Source organism: Chamaea fasciata, unplaced genomic scaffold (assembly GCF_029207755.1).
Source record: "Chamaea fasciata isolate MVZ Bird 193981 ecotype frontalis unplaced genomic scaffold, bChaFas1.0.hap1 SCAF_5, whole genome shotgun sequence".
Taxonomy (NCBI): Eukaryota; Metazoa; Chordata; class Aves; order Passeriformes; family Sylviidae; genus Chamaea; species Chamaea fasciata.
The window spans coordinates 2,753,374-2,769,132 of record NW_027094090.1 but is presented as its reverse complement, the minus strand read 5'-3'; the positions used below and the strand labels follow the sequence as shown (position 1 = coordinate 2,769,132).

Below are 15,759 nucleotides of genomic sequence, written 5' to 3'. Positions count from 1 at the left end.
ACATCCAGATGATTTTTTCTAATCCTATGTTCCCCTCTCTGCACAGCACATCCAAAAGGGATTTCTGGTGCCTAAACGTATCGCCGTGCCACGTTATATTTTTTATTCTCAGTCAGACTGAATTCTTACTCTGATTTCATGCAAAACTTCTTTCTCATTCCTGCAAGAAACCTGCTTGCAGAGGTTTGGGGTTCAGCTTTAGGGAACTGGGAGAAGCAGCGAGAGGGTGAATGGGAAAGAGAGCCCAGGGTGGGGTTTTGGGGAGATGAAGAGATGCAGTGAGGCAGTGCCTGAGATGGTGACCATAGAATTGGGCCTTGGTTTGAAGAGCAAGGCAGGGGAAGGTGTGAGAGCACACCCAGAGCTCCAGTAGAACCCTTGGGTTTGGGAGCTGAGGTGTGTTGGAGACAGAGTGATTGATAAATCTCATATTTCTCAGCTGTGAGAGGCTGATGAACTCATTCATTTTTATATGGAACAATTTAGGACCTCAATGCTGGGCTCCACAGAGTTCCTTTTGATCCTTCTGGCTCTAGGCAAAAATGGAACCTAAACTGAGAACCCCAAACTTATCCCTTCACTTGCTAAAGCTATTCCAGCCCTTGAAAAAGCTTTCTTGGAAGCTGGAGGGTCTCACCACAGAGCAACACATGTCACCAATGCATATGTGAATTAATAACCACCCAAATTTGGCAATTTAATACAAAATAAGTTGGCTTGCTTAAACAGCCAAGCAAGTGCGAGGCCGCTTATAGAGTCGTTACTTTTTCATTCTGGAAATTAGTTTCTTAACCTTCTTTGCATCCAACAAATAAATTACTTCCTAAATAGATTGAGCCAACCAACCAACCAACAAACCACTACCACCCATCCCGCCAATAATTATTTTTAACTCACTTGCTTGAACATTTAATATTGTCTATCCCTGGGATATTATGGGGAATTAAAACAAAATAACAAGAAAAAGTATTTTGTGCTGCATCTGGAAGCAGTTAATTAGCAAATGAACTGGAAATAAGTAAGACCTTCTCACTGTGGGATCTGTGCTGGGGCCTTTTGCAATAAATAGCAATTCCTTCTGGGTGCTACAGAGAAGGGAGGAGAATAGGAGCTGCCTTCACGTTGGTAGCCAAAGATGATGACACTGAGAGAGCTGGTGAAGCTTCAAAAAGGATTAAGGAAAAAAAAAACCCAAAAACAATGAATGGAAGGAAAGGAAGAAGAGATCAAAGGTGTTGGATTGAAACATTAGCTCAATGTGTATCTACATAGGGGAGCATCCCTGCTAAGGCCTCTGCAGGGGTCAGGTGCTCTTCTGTGATCAGCTGGATGGGGTTAATGAATGCAGGAACTGAAATTGGCCGTGGGGATGATGGAAGTGTTTGTGTGTGCACACATGTGAGAGGGAGGCTCAGCACCCCTCGTTCCTCCTCCTTTGTTGGAGCTGCTGGTCCTGAGGGAAAGCAGCTGGATGCCACTCCAAATCTACATGGTAGTTCTGTGTAACTCAGCCCCCCACCCAGTCCCACAAGCCCTCCTTTCTGACAGATCAGGTTTTTTAATGTCTCTCTCCACACAGTCGGATGAATTTTGGCTCTTCCGAACGGCAGGAGCGAAGCCGAGCAGGCGTCTCTGATTACACAGCCAGCCAAGCGTGGGCCTGCCTGTGCCAGCTCCTGCTCCTCCTTCCAGCCAACCAAGCCCAGGCCTGGCCTCCAGAAACCTCCCAGGCCCTTGCCAGAGCCTCTCTGGAGCTCAGAGCCTGCCAAAGGTTTCTCAGAGACCTCAGCCAACACCTCGGCCACGGTGAAGCTCCTGATTCCCCAGCCCAGGTATTCCTAGAGCAGAGCCTGTCCACCTGCCAGAGCCTGGAGCAGATTTCAGCCTGGCAGAGCTCACCTGGACTCCCATCAAGCTCCTGTCACCACTCAGGTGATATAGGCTCTGTGTAGACCCCAAGGCTTGTGAACAAAGTCTCAGTGTGCTTCCATCTCCCTGCAGAGAGTCGGGGTGGAGGAGGAAGATGTAGGCAGAGTATGGACAGACTGACACTGAGATGCAGTGAGATGGTTTTCTCATCTCACTGCAAACCAGAATGCAGCAAAGGTGAACCTCCCTCAGTGACAAAGCCACAAAGAAAACCTGGCCTCTTAGTAGAGTGAGGGTCATGCAAAGCTGGATGACACAGGCAAACATGCTCCTCTGGCATACAACAGCTTTTCCTTGCTCCTGCATTTCAGAAAATATTAAATCCAGTCGAAAACTCAAGCCACAGAAGGGCTAGGACCAAAGAGAAGCTTAACTGAGTAGACCTAATGCATATGGATTTATGAGTCTTCCAAGTAAGAGAGGGATCAGACAGAATTTAGCAGGTAACATGTGACAGGATGAGAGGAAACAGCCTTAAAGTTGTGCCAGGGGAGGTTTAGACTGGAAATTAGGAAAAAAATTCTTCACTGAAAGGATGATCAGATGGTGGAATGAGCTGTCCAGGAGAGTTGTGGGATCACAATCCCTAGAAGTTTTCAAAAAGCGTGTGGATGTCACACAATGGGACATGGTTTAGTGATGGAATTGGCAGAGTTGGGTTAATGACTGGAATTTATGATCTTAGAGGTCTTTTACAACTAAAATGATTTTATGATCTAATATGATCTGAAATAACAGCAAACATTTCCCCTTTCAACCCAGATTTTTAGTGAGGCCCTGTTTCACCCCTTGTAGGACACAGCATAATCAAGTCATCACATCCCCATCACAGAATCTCTGGAATTCAGGACTGAACAGGGAGGCCTGAGAGGAGCTAGAAGCAGGAAATGTTGTTTTACCTCCAAATCTCTCAGGACTGGATGATCTTCAATGCCAGGGAAAAGCACCCTCATGGTGTAGGTTCGGTAGTCAAGGAAAGGGATCCCAGCTCCGTCCAGGTCACTCGTCAGTTCGTGGATATCTGTCTGCAGCTCTGCAAAGGCTGGCACAAAAACAGAACACCTCAGGGAGCAGTGAAAATCCAGATCAGCCTCACCAGAATGGGAAAAACCCCCAACTCTCATGAGCAAGAATAAGGAGAGACAACACATGGAGAGGAAGAAGGTGGATGAGAGCAGGGTCATCTTTCCCACAACGCCGCCTTTCCCCAGGGACACACGCCAAGGCTTTCTGTGGATTTGGAACTACCAAATCCAGTTAGGAGAGGGTGGAGAAAGTCTGGACAAAGGGAAAACAGGGAAAAGTCAGATTACATCCAGGCTTGAGCCACACCCACGAGGTTCAACACTGTGGTGTTTTGGCTCAAAGCTTTGTGACTGGGCGTCTCACTTCTACCAATCTTGAATTTTGAGTCTGCGAACTCCCTAATTAGGGGATTTTTTCCTTACAAAGTCCTGTACCAGGGTTTAAAAGATGAGTAGAACTTGCAGCTTCAATCTTAAAAGATGTTTATTTGGTTTTCTTATCTCAAGGTCTGTGCACTGCCTAACACCAGGCTTAATGCGCGGGAAAAACCTGCTGCCAAGAACACCAGGCTTAGTGCTCAAGGTCTTTTAAAAGTTTCTAATACAATTAAATCTTAAAACGTACTATGTTTACAGTTTTGTGGCAATGATCACTATCATTTCTAAACACTCAATTTCTACATCAAATACATTCTACCAATGTCTCTGTGCCACCGTCACAGCAGAAGATGGAGTCGAAGGAGAAGAAGAACTTGAGACACTGCCCAAAATTCTCCATCTTGCTCTCACCTATTTCCATTCCGAAAACCCAAACCTACAAATTTTCACCCTGTGACAAACTAAACTACTATCTGTTTTAAATCTTTGTTGTTTTCAATTCATCCATAAGCGTTGGAAGTTTTTCCCATGGACTAAGGTCAAAGGCAATGCTTTCCTGGGGTGGCAAACAGTGTCTCAGACCCCCCAGGGCAATTTGAGGGGTTTTCCTCGTACCAACACCAACAGAGCATCATCCTGCCTTCCTCATCCTACCTTCTTTGCACTCCAGGGCCACCCTGGACTCCAGGTTGTCCATCTGCATCTGCAGGCGCTTGAGGGTGAGGTCACTCTCCCTGGACTTGCGCTTGTAGGCGATCAGCACGGCCACGATGAAGATGATGAGCAGCCCACCGGCCACCGCGATGCTGACAATGGCTGGCAGGCTGAGAGGGCTGTCTGGGGAGATGTACACCATCCCTGGAGAGAACTCCATGCCTCCCACACGAGCCTGGAGGGAAGAGCAGCAAAGAGCTGCGTTAAAACCGTCAGACAAGCAGGAACACAGAGGAACTCTGTTGTCATCCTGGGTGAAGGTGGATGGTGACATCCCCAAGCCAAGAGGGGAAGTGTTTGGATATGGAACAGCTTAAAAACACTTGAAATGCCAGATAGAATCACCTCTGTTGGCAGTCACCTGTGGGCCTGATATTTCTGAGTCTGAGAGATTTTAGCCTGCTAGCAGCTGATAACTTTTTCCCCAAGGAAGAATTTCTCAAAAAAGCTTCTTCTCAAAACAATCTTGGCAAACAACTCTCCTTTCTCAAAACAATCTTTCTCCAGGTGGTGTTTTGCTGTTTCTCTACTTTAACCAAAGGGATTAGAGAGGTGTCGTTCCTATTCACCAATCATGTAAAGTCTGTATCAGAACACCTTATAAAAGGTAGTAAGAATTAGACAATTAAAGCCTTTTTTTCTATGCTCTTTGCCTTCTGAAATATTTGGAGTCTCTCATCTTTCTTTTGTGTCCTACGACAAGAGTCGCCATGAACCCAGCCACAAAATGACTTGTGGTGCGACAAGTCATCAGTCACATTTTCTTCGCATCAGTTTGGATTTCATTCTGGATTTTCCATTCCCCATCCTGATGTGTTGTTTGGGGCACTGATGTCACTTAGTCCCAAAATACACACAGAACACAGAGCTCAAGGTATGCTCTGATGGGTCCTAACCCCACAGTGGGCAGAAGACACCTGACCCAGTGAGTACAGTGGGACTGCAGAAATCAGAGTCACTATTTTCTTTTGACTCTCCCACCAGACAAAACTGTACTTGAAAGCTTCTGTGATAGTGAAAAAGCATCACAAACCCCACGAAGCCTGGCCCATTCTCTTCACAGCCTCTGTCTTAGCCACACATTGTCAGAGTGACTGTAGATGTTCACCAGTAGGAGCTGAACACAGCTTTTTTTTCTCCATGTGCTTCCAGAGGTTCCCAGAGCTGCTTCCAGCCTCTGGAAGAAGCTTCTGTGAAAGGGCCTTGGTTTTAACATGCAGAAAGAAACCCTGCAAGTGCTCCTGCTGCAAGCCCATCAAAATCTGCTGAAACGAGTCCCTTAGAACTCATTTTTACAACATGAGCACCACTCCCAACAGGAATCCCACAGGATACCTCTGGCTTCAGGCTACTACAAGGCTGTTCAAAGCTATCTGTAGAGTAGGCAAAGCTTGAGTGGTGGGAGAAAAGCTCTGCTGATTGGCCTGAAGTATAAAAAGGCTTTTAGGGCTGTGCTGTAGTTTGGGAATGATGGCTGTAGATCAGCAGAAAGCTGGGAAGATGCCATGCAAAGAGTTTGAAGCATGATGACCCCCATCACTTCACCCCAGCAGAGCTGTGTCACAGCTGGCCCTGCACAAAGGGCAAACTCTTGCTGCCAGACAGAAATGCACTCAAGACCCCAGGGCTGACTGTTTTTTCCTACTCCCATTGCACCTGGGACCACTGCAGTGTGGAACTAAACTGATTCCTCCATTGTGAGGAGTTCTCCCTCACATTTCCTCACGTTTCTCCCCCACACTCCAGCCTGGTGTTCAGCCTTGTCCTGCATCCCGCTGGCTCTCAGTTAATCTCCAGCCTCCCTGGATACTTATTAATCCCAGGAATTCCCACATCTCAGCTCAGCACCTACTCAGGTTTCCTCTCTAGGCTGCAGGAGAAAGAAACTGACCCAGCTGGAGCCAGCAGAAGAGACTGCAGAGCAGAATCATGAATTAATGAATTTTCCCAGGTGCTCCTCACCCCAACCCCATCTGGGGACATGAATCTCAGGGACCTTTATCATCTCCTAGAAGTTGTTCCAGCCCCAGTTTCAGCCCCAGGGAAGAAGGTTGTTTTGCTCTACCACCAGGTGTAGGCAGCTCCTCAGTGCAGTCTCTGACCAAAGAGACACAACTACAACCCTTGTATCATGGACAAGACCAAAGTGAACATCTGAAAACAGCTAATTTCCACCCACAAGGCCCTCTCATGCCATTTAGGGATGGGGATTTAGAGAGATAAAGTGTTCAGAATGAAAAACAAAACTAATCCTAAACTCATCTGTTCAGGTAATAGTTTCAAGATGACCAATTGCTACCATTACACTGATGGCTTGTAGAGCATTTTCAGTGGCCAAAGAACCTCAGACATGTAGCTGGGAGTGCAACAGTAAAGAGTTTTCCCATCTATTTCAAGATACAAGATCAAACTCACTTATAAATCCTGAGGTTCGTTGTTGGAATGTGGCTTGCTCAACTGATCAGGCAAACTGCCAAAATCACATCCTAATCCATGCACTGGTAGTTGTTCCCTTTTGCCCTAGACCACTGCCCCAAATCCTCCCAGCAAAAATTTCTCACAGTTCACGCACTTTCCTTCCTGTCAGTGGATCAATAAATAGATTAATTCTTTTTCACTTTCTCTTTCTCCAAGCCCTGCAGTCAGTCGAGTCCATTCAACGAATATCAGACTAGACTCAAACAACCCCAATCCCAAATCCCAGTGCAGATCCATCCTCAAAGCTGGAACAGCAGCCTGTCTCCACAGGTGGGATTTCTCTCAGCAAATATTCTGCTTGCACGTCTGAGTTAGACACTGCAGCACGATTCCAGAGTCAACAAAGAGAAAAAGCACTTTCAGGATGTGATTTATGTGAGCTGCTCCTGACACCTTTGACATGGGGATGAGATGTTTCATTCAGTGGAAGTTCCCATTTCTCTCCATTAATGGTGAGGGGATCTAAGCTCCGAAAAGCAGGTGTTCAAAGCCAGGCCCAGTGTGCTCCCCTTTAAAGGTGGTTTCATCTCTGGGAAGGTCTCACAATCCACAAGTGAAGCTGCCGTGATCTGAGGGAATCTGGCTCTTGAAGAAGAAAGTCTACAAGGCTGCAGTGTTATTGTGAGCTTTTAAAAGAAAGACAAGAAAATATCCACATATAGCCCTACTTCACTTCTTAATCCACCGAGTGGTTCTGGAGGAAGCTATTTTTGCCTTCCAGAAGACTGACCATGAGCCCATCAAACAACAGTCCGGACGTTTTTAAAGACTATTAATCGTGAATTTGTCCTAAATTACACTAAGTGTTCTAAACGGTCTCTATGTCAGAGCCCAGTTTTCTCCAACAGTCTCCGTGGCCACCTGTAGGAGTTCAGGAGTTCCGAAGGAGTGTCTTTCCTTGTGCAAATTTGTCCTGGCCAAATAAAATTACCCCTCTAAGGATGAGATGAATCACGCCTTCTTCAGCTGCTGCATTTGACCATCTCTCCATTCATTATACAGGGTCTGGAGAACTTTCCAGACGGTATTAAATACCAGCAACCCTTCAGATGTATTCCACATCTTTCCTGCAAACCTTCTCTGGCATAGCCTCTAGTGGATCTTCCTCACATCTCTTTCTTTTCCCTGGAAAAAACTTGCCTCTGAGTTTTAGTCAATCTTCTTTTTTTAACCATCGCCCAGGCCTTTTATTCCTTTGCTATTTCTTTCAAATACTTAACTCTGTCATTGTGTAAAAGACAGCTGAGTCAGATCAAAAGCGTGTTGACATCAACGTGTGTCATTGCCACTGCTCCCTCACTTAGAAATAATCTCTGTGTTGCACCAGTTGATTCACTCCTATGGCTCCCTCTCATCCTGTGGCCACCTCACTTTGCAAGAAAGGCTTTGTTCAACAATTTCCTCAAGGTCAGACAGTAAATCTTTGGCAGAATCAGGAGGAGGAACTACTGTCAGTTATCCTGGCCATCAAAGAGACATTTGTGTGAAACATGGTCCCAGCCTGAGCAGCAGAGATGCTGTGCCATGCTGGAGGAGGCTTTTTCCAGCCCCGGTTCCAGATGCAAAGTCCATCCTTGAGCACCTCCATCCTCTTCCCAGTTCCCCAGCAGCATCCCTCTTTTGACCAGCATCCTCAGAAAGGGATTGTTTCTTAATCTTTGGCTTCACTTAAACTGTCCCAAGCTGCAGCAGCAGGAGAGTCTTCCCAATTAGTACAGCCTGGCCAGATGTCCATCCTCCTGGATCCCCAGGGGTTGATTATTGCTCACCTGGCTTTGAGTTTTGCCTCCCCAGGATTGGCTTTGTCCGTCCCTGACTAACCGTATGTTTAATCATATCCATGAAAATGACAGGGAACATTTATTGCCCTGCTCAAAAAGCTTCGGTTTTCACACAGAGAAAATCTCTCACTTCATTACTGCTCCTCTTGGAGAGCCTTAATGTGCTTTGCAATGAATCGAGAGTCACGGTGTGTTTGCATGGCTGGAAAGGATTATTACCTCTATTTTCCAGATGACAAACTCTGGCACAGAGAAGTTAAGTAGCCACTACGAGGGATCCCAGCAGCAGCCACAAACAAGACCCAAAACGGTCATCATGAACTCTGCTTCCTAAAAGTTCCCAAAAAAACTCTTTTTAAAGATCAAACTCTCTGAGTCTCATTGCACTGAAATAAATAAAGTAATATGAGGCAGATACAGCTTTGGGGGGTGCCGCAGAAAAACAATTGCTGACAAGGAATGAGAAACACTGATGTCAGTTGTCAGCTTTTGTTTGTTCCACCCACAGCTTGGTACAACTCCAGGGTGTTTGCTGATATGAGGTTTATCAAGCACCAGCATCAAGGAATTCAGATTATTGAGAAGAAAGTAAAAAAAGGAGTAAATAAATAAGTGGTGAGAGGAGGAGAAGCTCCCTCTGATGTAATCACCGGGTCCATTCTTCACAGGTTCCTTCCAGGAAGGATTTGTAGGAGCACACTAAGTTTTATAGAAGTCAAAACTCTGAAGTCCAGTCACACTATTGACCATATCCTGCTTTTTTTTTCTTCTCCTACATAAAGGCAAATTTTAGTCACCATCCTGTCAACAAAGTGATGGGGACTGTGCTGAATTTAACAATTTCATGTAGGAATATGTTACATGTGATCTCACATGAGCATCCGGGGTTCATCCAGCCCACACCAAAAGAGAAGAGAGGAAAACTCTCCTATTGGGGTTTGATCATGAAAGGTGTCTCACTGTCCACAAAGATCCCCAGGTCACTTTTCCACTGTTTCACTTCTCCAAGCTACCCTTGATGAGAATATTATACCAAAAAAAGCGACCCTCATGTTTCTGTGAAGGCAAACAGTGATGCAAACCCTTCGGAGCCCTCTGCCAGCTCTCCAGCTCTGCTGTGCCCTCCCAAGCCACCCAGGGAGGGTCAGGCATCACTTACCATCACCTTGTGCCTTCCAATGAGGTTTGGGGACTCGCAGAGGAGCTGCACGTCAGACACGGTCACTGCACAGGGCTTCTCACCCACCAGGACGGTGTAGTTCAGTTTGGCATTGCCTCCTGCCACGGGGGGGATCAGATTCCTGCCCTGCACAGAGAGGAACATCACACCCCAGAATAACCAAATCAACGTCAGGACAGAGTTTTCTTTCCCCCTCTGGTTCATTCCTGGCGTACAAGTGTTGGTTAACTGCATTTGAGATGTGAGGATGGCTGACCCCTGACACTGCTCCAGGTTGGACAGGGCTTGGAGCATCCTGTTCTAGTGGAAGGTGTCCCTGCCCATGGCAAGGGGTTGGAATGAGATGGTCTTTAAGGTCCCTTCCAACCCAAACATGATTCTATTATGGCATTTGTAGTTCACCATTTGCTCACACAGAGAGGAAAAGGCAATTTAGGAGCTCATGCAGAGAGCAGCATGAGTGGTTACAGACTCCAAGCAGTCACAAAGGCCTGTCCTGCTCCCCCCTCTCTGCAACTGAATGAGAGATGTTTCACCTAAGTCTTGCACAATAAAGCCCTCACTAAACATAATCAGGCAAGTAAGTCAGATCCCTTTCCAAAAGTGCAAAAAAGCATATGCAGGAAAAATAATTTCTTTGCATATTCACTGTGTAAAAATAGAGATACAGAATTGCTGCATCATAAAATCCCTTCTCTGTATTGCTGTGAAGTTTACAGAAATGGCAAAGGACTGGTTTGGGTTTAACCAAGGATGGGAGGAAGGTCTTGAATGTACAAGAAAAGAAACAGAGTTGGGTATTTCACTATCAGCCATGGTGTGAGGGTAGATGTTCTCCGGTGAACAGCAGTGGGTATAAATTTAGGCTGTACACAGTTTATTATTTTTAGTTATGAGTGTGAGCAGTGCTTGGTGCTTGGTGTTTGCTGATGGTGGCTCTGGTATGGTTCATAAGGGGAAAGGAACGGAGGAAATCTCTGGGGTGCAGTCAGGATGATTTATGGCACAGAGAGGCAAGAGGCAGAATTTGTTTGTCCTTCCTCACCCAGTCCTTGGTCCCCATCTCACCTTCAGGATGATGGGACTCCCAGGCTTCAGCTCCAGGATCCCTGAGGGATTGAAAACCTCGAAGATGGGGTTGGGGTAGTAGGTGAAGTTGGTTTTGTTGAGGATCAGCAGGGACTGCACATTGTCAAGGATGAAGCCAAACTCCTCCGGGCGCTCAGCGAGCTCAGACTGATGATTGGGGTCCACAGCCAGTGCTGGGGCCTGGCAGGTCATCTCTGTGCTGTTCTGCACCTCACAGTTCTGGGGAAAGAAACCCAAAACAAGGAGTGTTTATGGGAAACAGGGACCCTGGCAGGTCATCTCTGTGCTGTTCTGCACCTCACAGTTCTGGGGAAAGAAACCCAAAACAAGGAGTGTTTATGGGAAACAGGGACCCTGGCAGGTCATCTCTGTGCTGTTCTGCACCTCACAGTTCTGGGGAAAGAAACCCAAAACAAGGAGTGTTTATGGGAAACAGGGACCCTGGCAGGTCATCTCTGTGCTGTTCTGCACCTCACAGTTTTGGGAATAGAGACCCAAATCAAGGAATGTTTATGGGAAATGTCCTCATCCTTCCTGGTGGGCAGATGGCTCTCAGGGAGAGGGAGGAGCAGACCCCCATGGTTATCCTGGGACAGGCTGGTGCTCCACTGCTTCCAAACATTCCCCACCACACCATCAAGGCTGGGCAGGGATTAGGAAAGCCTTGCTGAGGCAGGTGTGTAGAGCAGTTTGCACTTCAACAGGGCCTCCTATGCCTCCTGAGAGAACTCAACCTCTGTTGCCAGCATCAGCATCTTTCCCTGACTTCATTTCCTTTTTGAAATAGAAGTTTCTTCCCTTATTTTTTGCACAGCACAGATTAGTCAAAACCTCGCTACCACCTTGCAATTAGGTCTCAAAATCTGGTCGTTTTTCCAAAAGTGTTTGTGCAGTGCATGCTCAGGATTCCAGTTTGGACATCAGGTCACCTGAAATGAATCCCAGCAAGCTGGAGAAGCAAAGACAAAGCTGAAGGTCTCAGAAGACCCTGAAGTTTGGTTCCAGCCCTGCCAAAATCCTTCTTTTTTTTGTGTGTCCTTCAGGGATGAGATAATATTTCTGGAGACAAGTCGTGCCCTGTTTTTTGGGCTGCAGTAGGAGATTTCCGGCTCCAGAGGTGTCACCCAGCCCCTGTCCCCACCACGGCATGTCCCCTCCCCAGCTCTGCAGTGGTACTCACATTGACATGCTCCTTTCCCCCGTGCTTTGCCCGGATCTGAGGGTTTTGGATGAGGTCCAGGTGAGTTCCCCACACGGCAATGGGAGTGTTGCCACTGGAGAACAAGAAATGCGATTAAAGAATGAACCCAGCTGATAGATGTCAGAACTCATCACACCAGGAATGGGTGATCTGTGTTCCTAAATGTTGGTTGCAAAGCATCTCACCACATCTTGTGGTCCCATGGAGAGGGAAGGAGGAACAAAACAAATGATTTTTCATTCATTCATAAGGGGAGAAATAAGTAAAGACAAATGCTTGCTAAAACTGCCATGTCAGGCAGCCTCTGGGTGGTTCTCATTGTCAGGATTCAGCCACCACAAGCTTTGGGGATGAGAAGAACAGTGGAGATTTAACACAGGGTCTTTAAAATGGCCCACAGGCTGTGTCTCCTACATTTCCTCAGTCAGTCACAGAATTATAAAATATCCTGAATTGGAACTCACAAGGATCGTCCAAATCCTGGCCTGGCAGAGACACCCCAACAATCCCACCCTGTTCATCCCTGAGATCATTGTCCAAATGCTCCTGGAGCTCTGGCAGCCTTGGGAATGTGCCCATTCCCTGGGGAGCTGCTCCAGTGCCCAACCCAAAAAACCCTGACAGACACATGGAAACAGCTCCTGAGCATTCTGGGTTGAGGTCTATAGCCTCATATCTAACCTGCTATCAAACCTCACCCTGAATATGACAGTGTCACTTCAGTGAACTCTTTGGTGTCACCAGGGAACTCAGTCCTGCAGGAATTAGAAGAAACTGAGCCAGTCTTCAGCTCTGGTGTGCATCAGGCACTGGCCTGGTTCCCATGTGGTGGCCCAGGTAGATCAGGATCCAACACAAACAGAGACTCCCAGTCTCTGTGTCCCCTTGCTCAAAGGCCAATTTCCTGAGAAAGTCAACTCCCACAAGCCACAGCCCACAGGCATCTGGTGGATTGTCTCACTTTTATGGGGAGATGTAGCTGGAGCCCTCCTCACCCCCTGCAGTCACTGTCATCACAAGGAAACAGCTCTCACAAACACCCTTCTCTCCTTTCCCCTGCCTCTTCCAGCTGCAGCCAGCAACTGTGGGATTTGGGGAATGTAGAGGAAGGAGGGAGGAAACTGCAAAGGACCATTCCCAGGCTCCTCAGGGCTGGCTCTGAACACCACACTAAGGAGAAGAGTTCACACCACAGGCAGCTTTGGCCATCCCAAATAAAAGCAGCTCTGATCTGTCAGGATGTGCTGGTTTTGCGCTGATTGACATTTAGTGAGGAGGGAAGAAGCCTCAAATCTCGAACTGGTGATCTAAAACCCATACACAGGGTGAGTTCTGCTGTTACAGCATGAGGTGGGGGCAGAGTGATCCAGGGCTGAAAGAAGGGTTATCCAAGAAAGCAAAACCTTCCCCTGTCAGGGCTCACACAGCCAGGACAGGACGAGGAAATGTCACCAGCAGACAGCCCCATCTCTGAGGGCTTCCCAGGCTGGGGAGTGCTCTCAGCAGTTTCAGCACCTGCCTCTAAAACTCCCTTTGGAAACTGTGCAGGATGCAGTTTATTTCCTGCTGGGAAGGGGAGGCCACGTGAAAATCAACTGTGGGGTTGTGAAAAGAAAGCTCAGAATCTCTTCCCTGCCTCCAGGTAAAGCTGCACATCCAGGGGAGGTGAAGCACGTGCATTATAAATGAGAAAACCACCAGAGAATAAACACCCTGTGAGGAAGAAGGCAACAAATCTCCCCTGTTTCTGACCTTTGTTTTCAGTGTTCCTCATCTATCTTCCATTATTAATCATCTGGGGAGGCAGGAATGGATGCAAACATGCACAGAATTGGTGTCAGGTTTGGGGGAGATCTGCTGCAGCCCCTCCAGTGGCACCCACGCTGATGAACCAAACAGTCTGGGTTTATCCAAAGAGAATTGGCACAACCAATTCTCAACAGGATTCTTTTATCCAAAGAGAGCTGGCACAACCACATCTTGCAGCAGATACTCCTGGGACACTTCTCCTCATGGTCTTTCACTCAAGGACTGGACTGGTCCATGGTCAGGGCAATGTTTCGCCTTGAGTTTTGCAGAGTATCTCAGGTGTTTTCTCTCTGAAATCATCAGCTATGACAGGAAATTGCTAATGGGAAATTTTGCAGGGCAAACCCACATTTTGCTGTTTCCATAAGATCTGGATGAGTTTTTTTGGATGCACAAGGGATCCTGCTGAAGTCACACATCTGCTTACAAGAGACCTTCCCTTCCCTGCCTTACAGAAAAAAATACCCTCTTCCCAGAATTCTGCTTCCCTGTAAAGATTCCTGACATCATCCAAGGAAAGCTCATTCTTCAAACCCCAGAAGTGTATAAACCAAATTGTTCTTTCCCCACTGTCCTGGATCTTCTGAATTTTGGCTGTGAGCCTTTATATTAATAATTAAAAATATTATTTTTATTGCTAATATTATAGAATTTGATAATAATATCATTACTAATACAATTAATCTCTGCTGATTCAAACTAGGAGGGATTTTATATCTGTACTCAGCTGAGAGTTTTACATGCTCCACAAAAATCCAATGTGTGAACACACCAACAGGTATGTGTGTCTATATAAATCACACAAATCCTTTTATTTATTCAACCAAATCTGTGCACACAGTTTTAAACCCACGTGTTAAAAATCCTCTGTTTGGGTTGGAATCTGAGCTCGCAGGCTCAGACCACAGGTAATAAACACAGCCACAGCACCTGACCTCAGAGAGGGAAAGAAAAAAGGTAAAGCAGTTTTTTTGTTTGCTGAAGACTCAAAACCACCCCCAAACACTCTTTGGCTTGAAAATAAAGTAAATAAAACTGTTTCTTGCTTTGAAAACCACCAGCCACTGGCATTTGTGCCTGTTTCTGGATGCTCAGCCAGGTGGGAGCAGAGCCTGGAGACCTGCTGCTGCCCAGCAAAATAACAGAGGTGCCAAAAGCTCTCAGAATTTAACTGCTTATTGCCCCCAAAGACCCTGAGTATCATTTTCTGCCTGCAGACTCAGGTAATTGCTGGATGTAACTCAAATCAAACCCAGATCAAAAAGTATTAATGGAGCCTCATAGAATTTTATTTACTTGCCAGCCCAGCATGACTCTTTTTTTCTTTTTTTTTTTTTTTTTTTTTTTTTTTTTTTTTTTTTTTTTTTGGCTATGGAAGTAAATTAGCAGTGATCTTTTCTTTATTGTCTTGAAAAATAGCCTTGAAAAGGTTTTAAGCCAGGCTTGGTACATTCATTCACTGGTTTTGCAAAGCTGGTTTAGTGTCAATCATCTCTGCCTGGGAACAGCTCAGCCCCACAGTTACAGCACCTAAAACTGTCCCTAAAACCCCAAACCCCCATGGTAATCCTGAATATTCCATCTTCTCTCTCCAGGGTTTTTCACCTTTGGAGTGACTCAAAAGTGCTTAAGAAGGAGGATGAAATGGGGTAGATCTGGTTAAAATGGGGCATCTGTTAATGCTCAAGCTGATGCTTCCCGATTTGAGATGAAGAAAGCAAAAAGGGTCGTACCCAAAAAATGCTCCATCAGTGGAAATGCTTAAATCATCCCTGGAAATGTTCAAAAGCTGTGTAGATGCATCACTTGGGGACACATTTTGGTGGTGAACATGTCAGCACTGGGTTAAGATTTGCAGTCAGTTATCTTAGAGGTCATTTCCACCCTTCATTCCATGAGGAATGAGACGAGTGCAGTCCCAGCCTTCCATCCTAGAAGCTACACACCCCACAAATAATCCAGTACCCCCTAAGCAATCTCCTCACCCTTATTTCCATTATTCTGGGATTTGGGATGGGAAATCCCATCCAGCCAGGCGTGAGACACAGAGTCCCTGCAGCTCCAGGCTGAGCAAAACTTTGCTAACACACCTGAGACATCTCCTTGGCTGCTCCTTCACCTCTGTCTGGCAGCTTCAGCAGAGACACCAAGGAGCAAGCAGGCTGTGGAGAGCTC

At 46.4% G+C, this 15,759-nt stretch overlaps 1 protein-coding gene across 1 annotated transcript in view; it reads right to left on the bottom strand.

Moving 5' to 3' along the window:
• The window catches only part of PLXNA4 (plexin A4), a 420,747-nt gene that overhangs the window by 51,296 nt on the left and 353,692 nt on the right, over positions 1-15,759 (bottom strand). The window contains exons 16-20 of the mRNA XM_066182659.1: positions 11,755-11,848; positions 10,554-10,793; positions 9,465-9,611; positions 3,987-4,221; positions 2,829-2,971 (exon numbers count right to left, since the gene is read on the bottom strand). Coding sequence (XP_066038756.1) covers positions 2,829-2,971; positions 3,987-4,221; positions 9,465-9,611; positions 10,554-10,793; positions 11,755-11,848 — 859 coding nt within the window. The remainder of the gene's footprint in view (positions 1-2,828; positions 2,972-3,986; positions 4,222-9,464; positions 9,612-10,553; positions 10,794-11,754; positions 11,849-15,759) is intronic.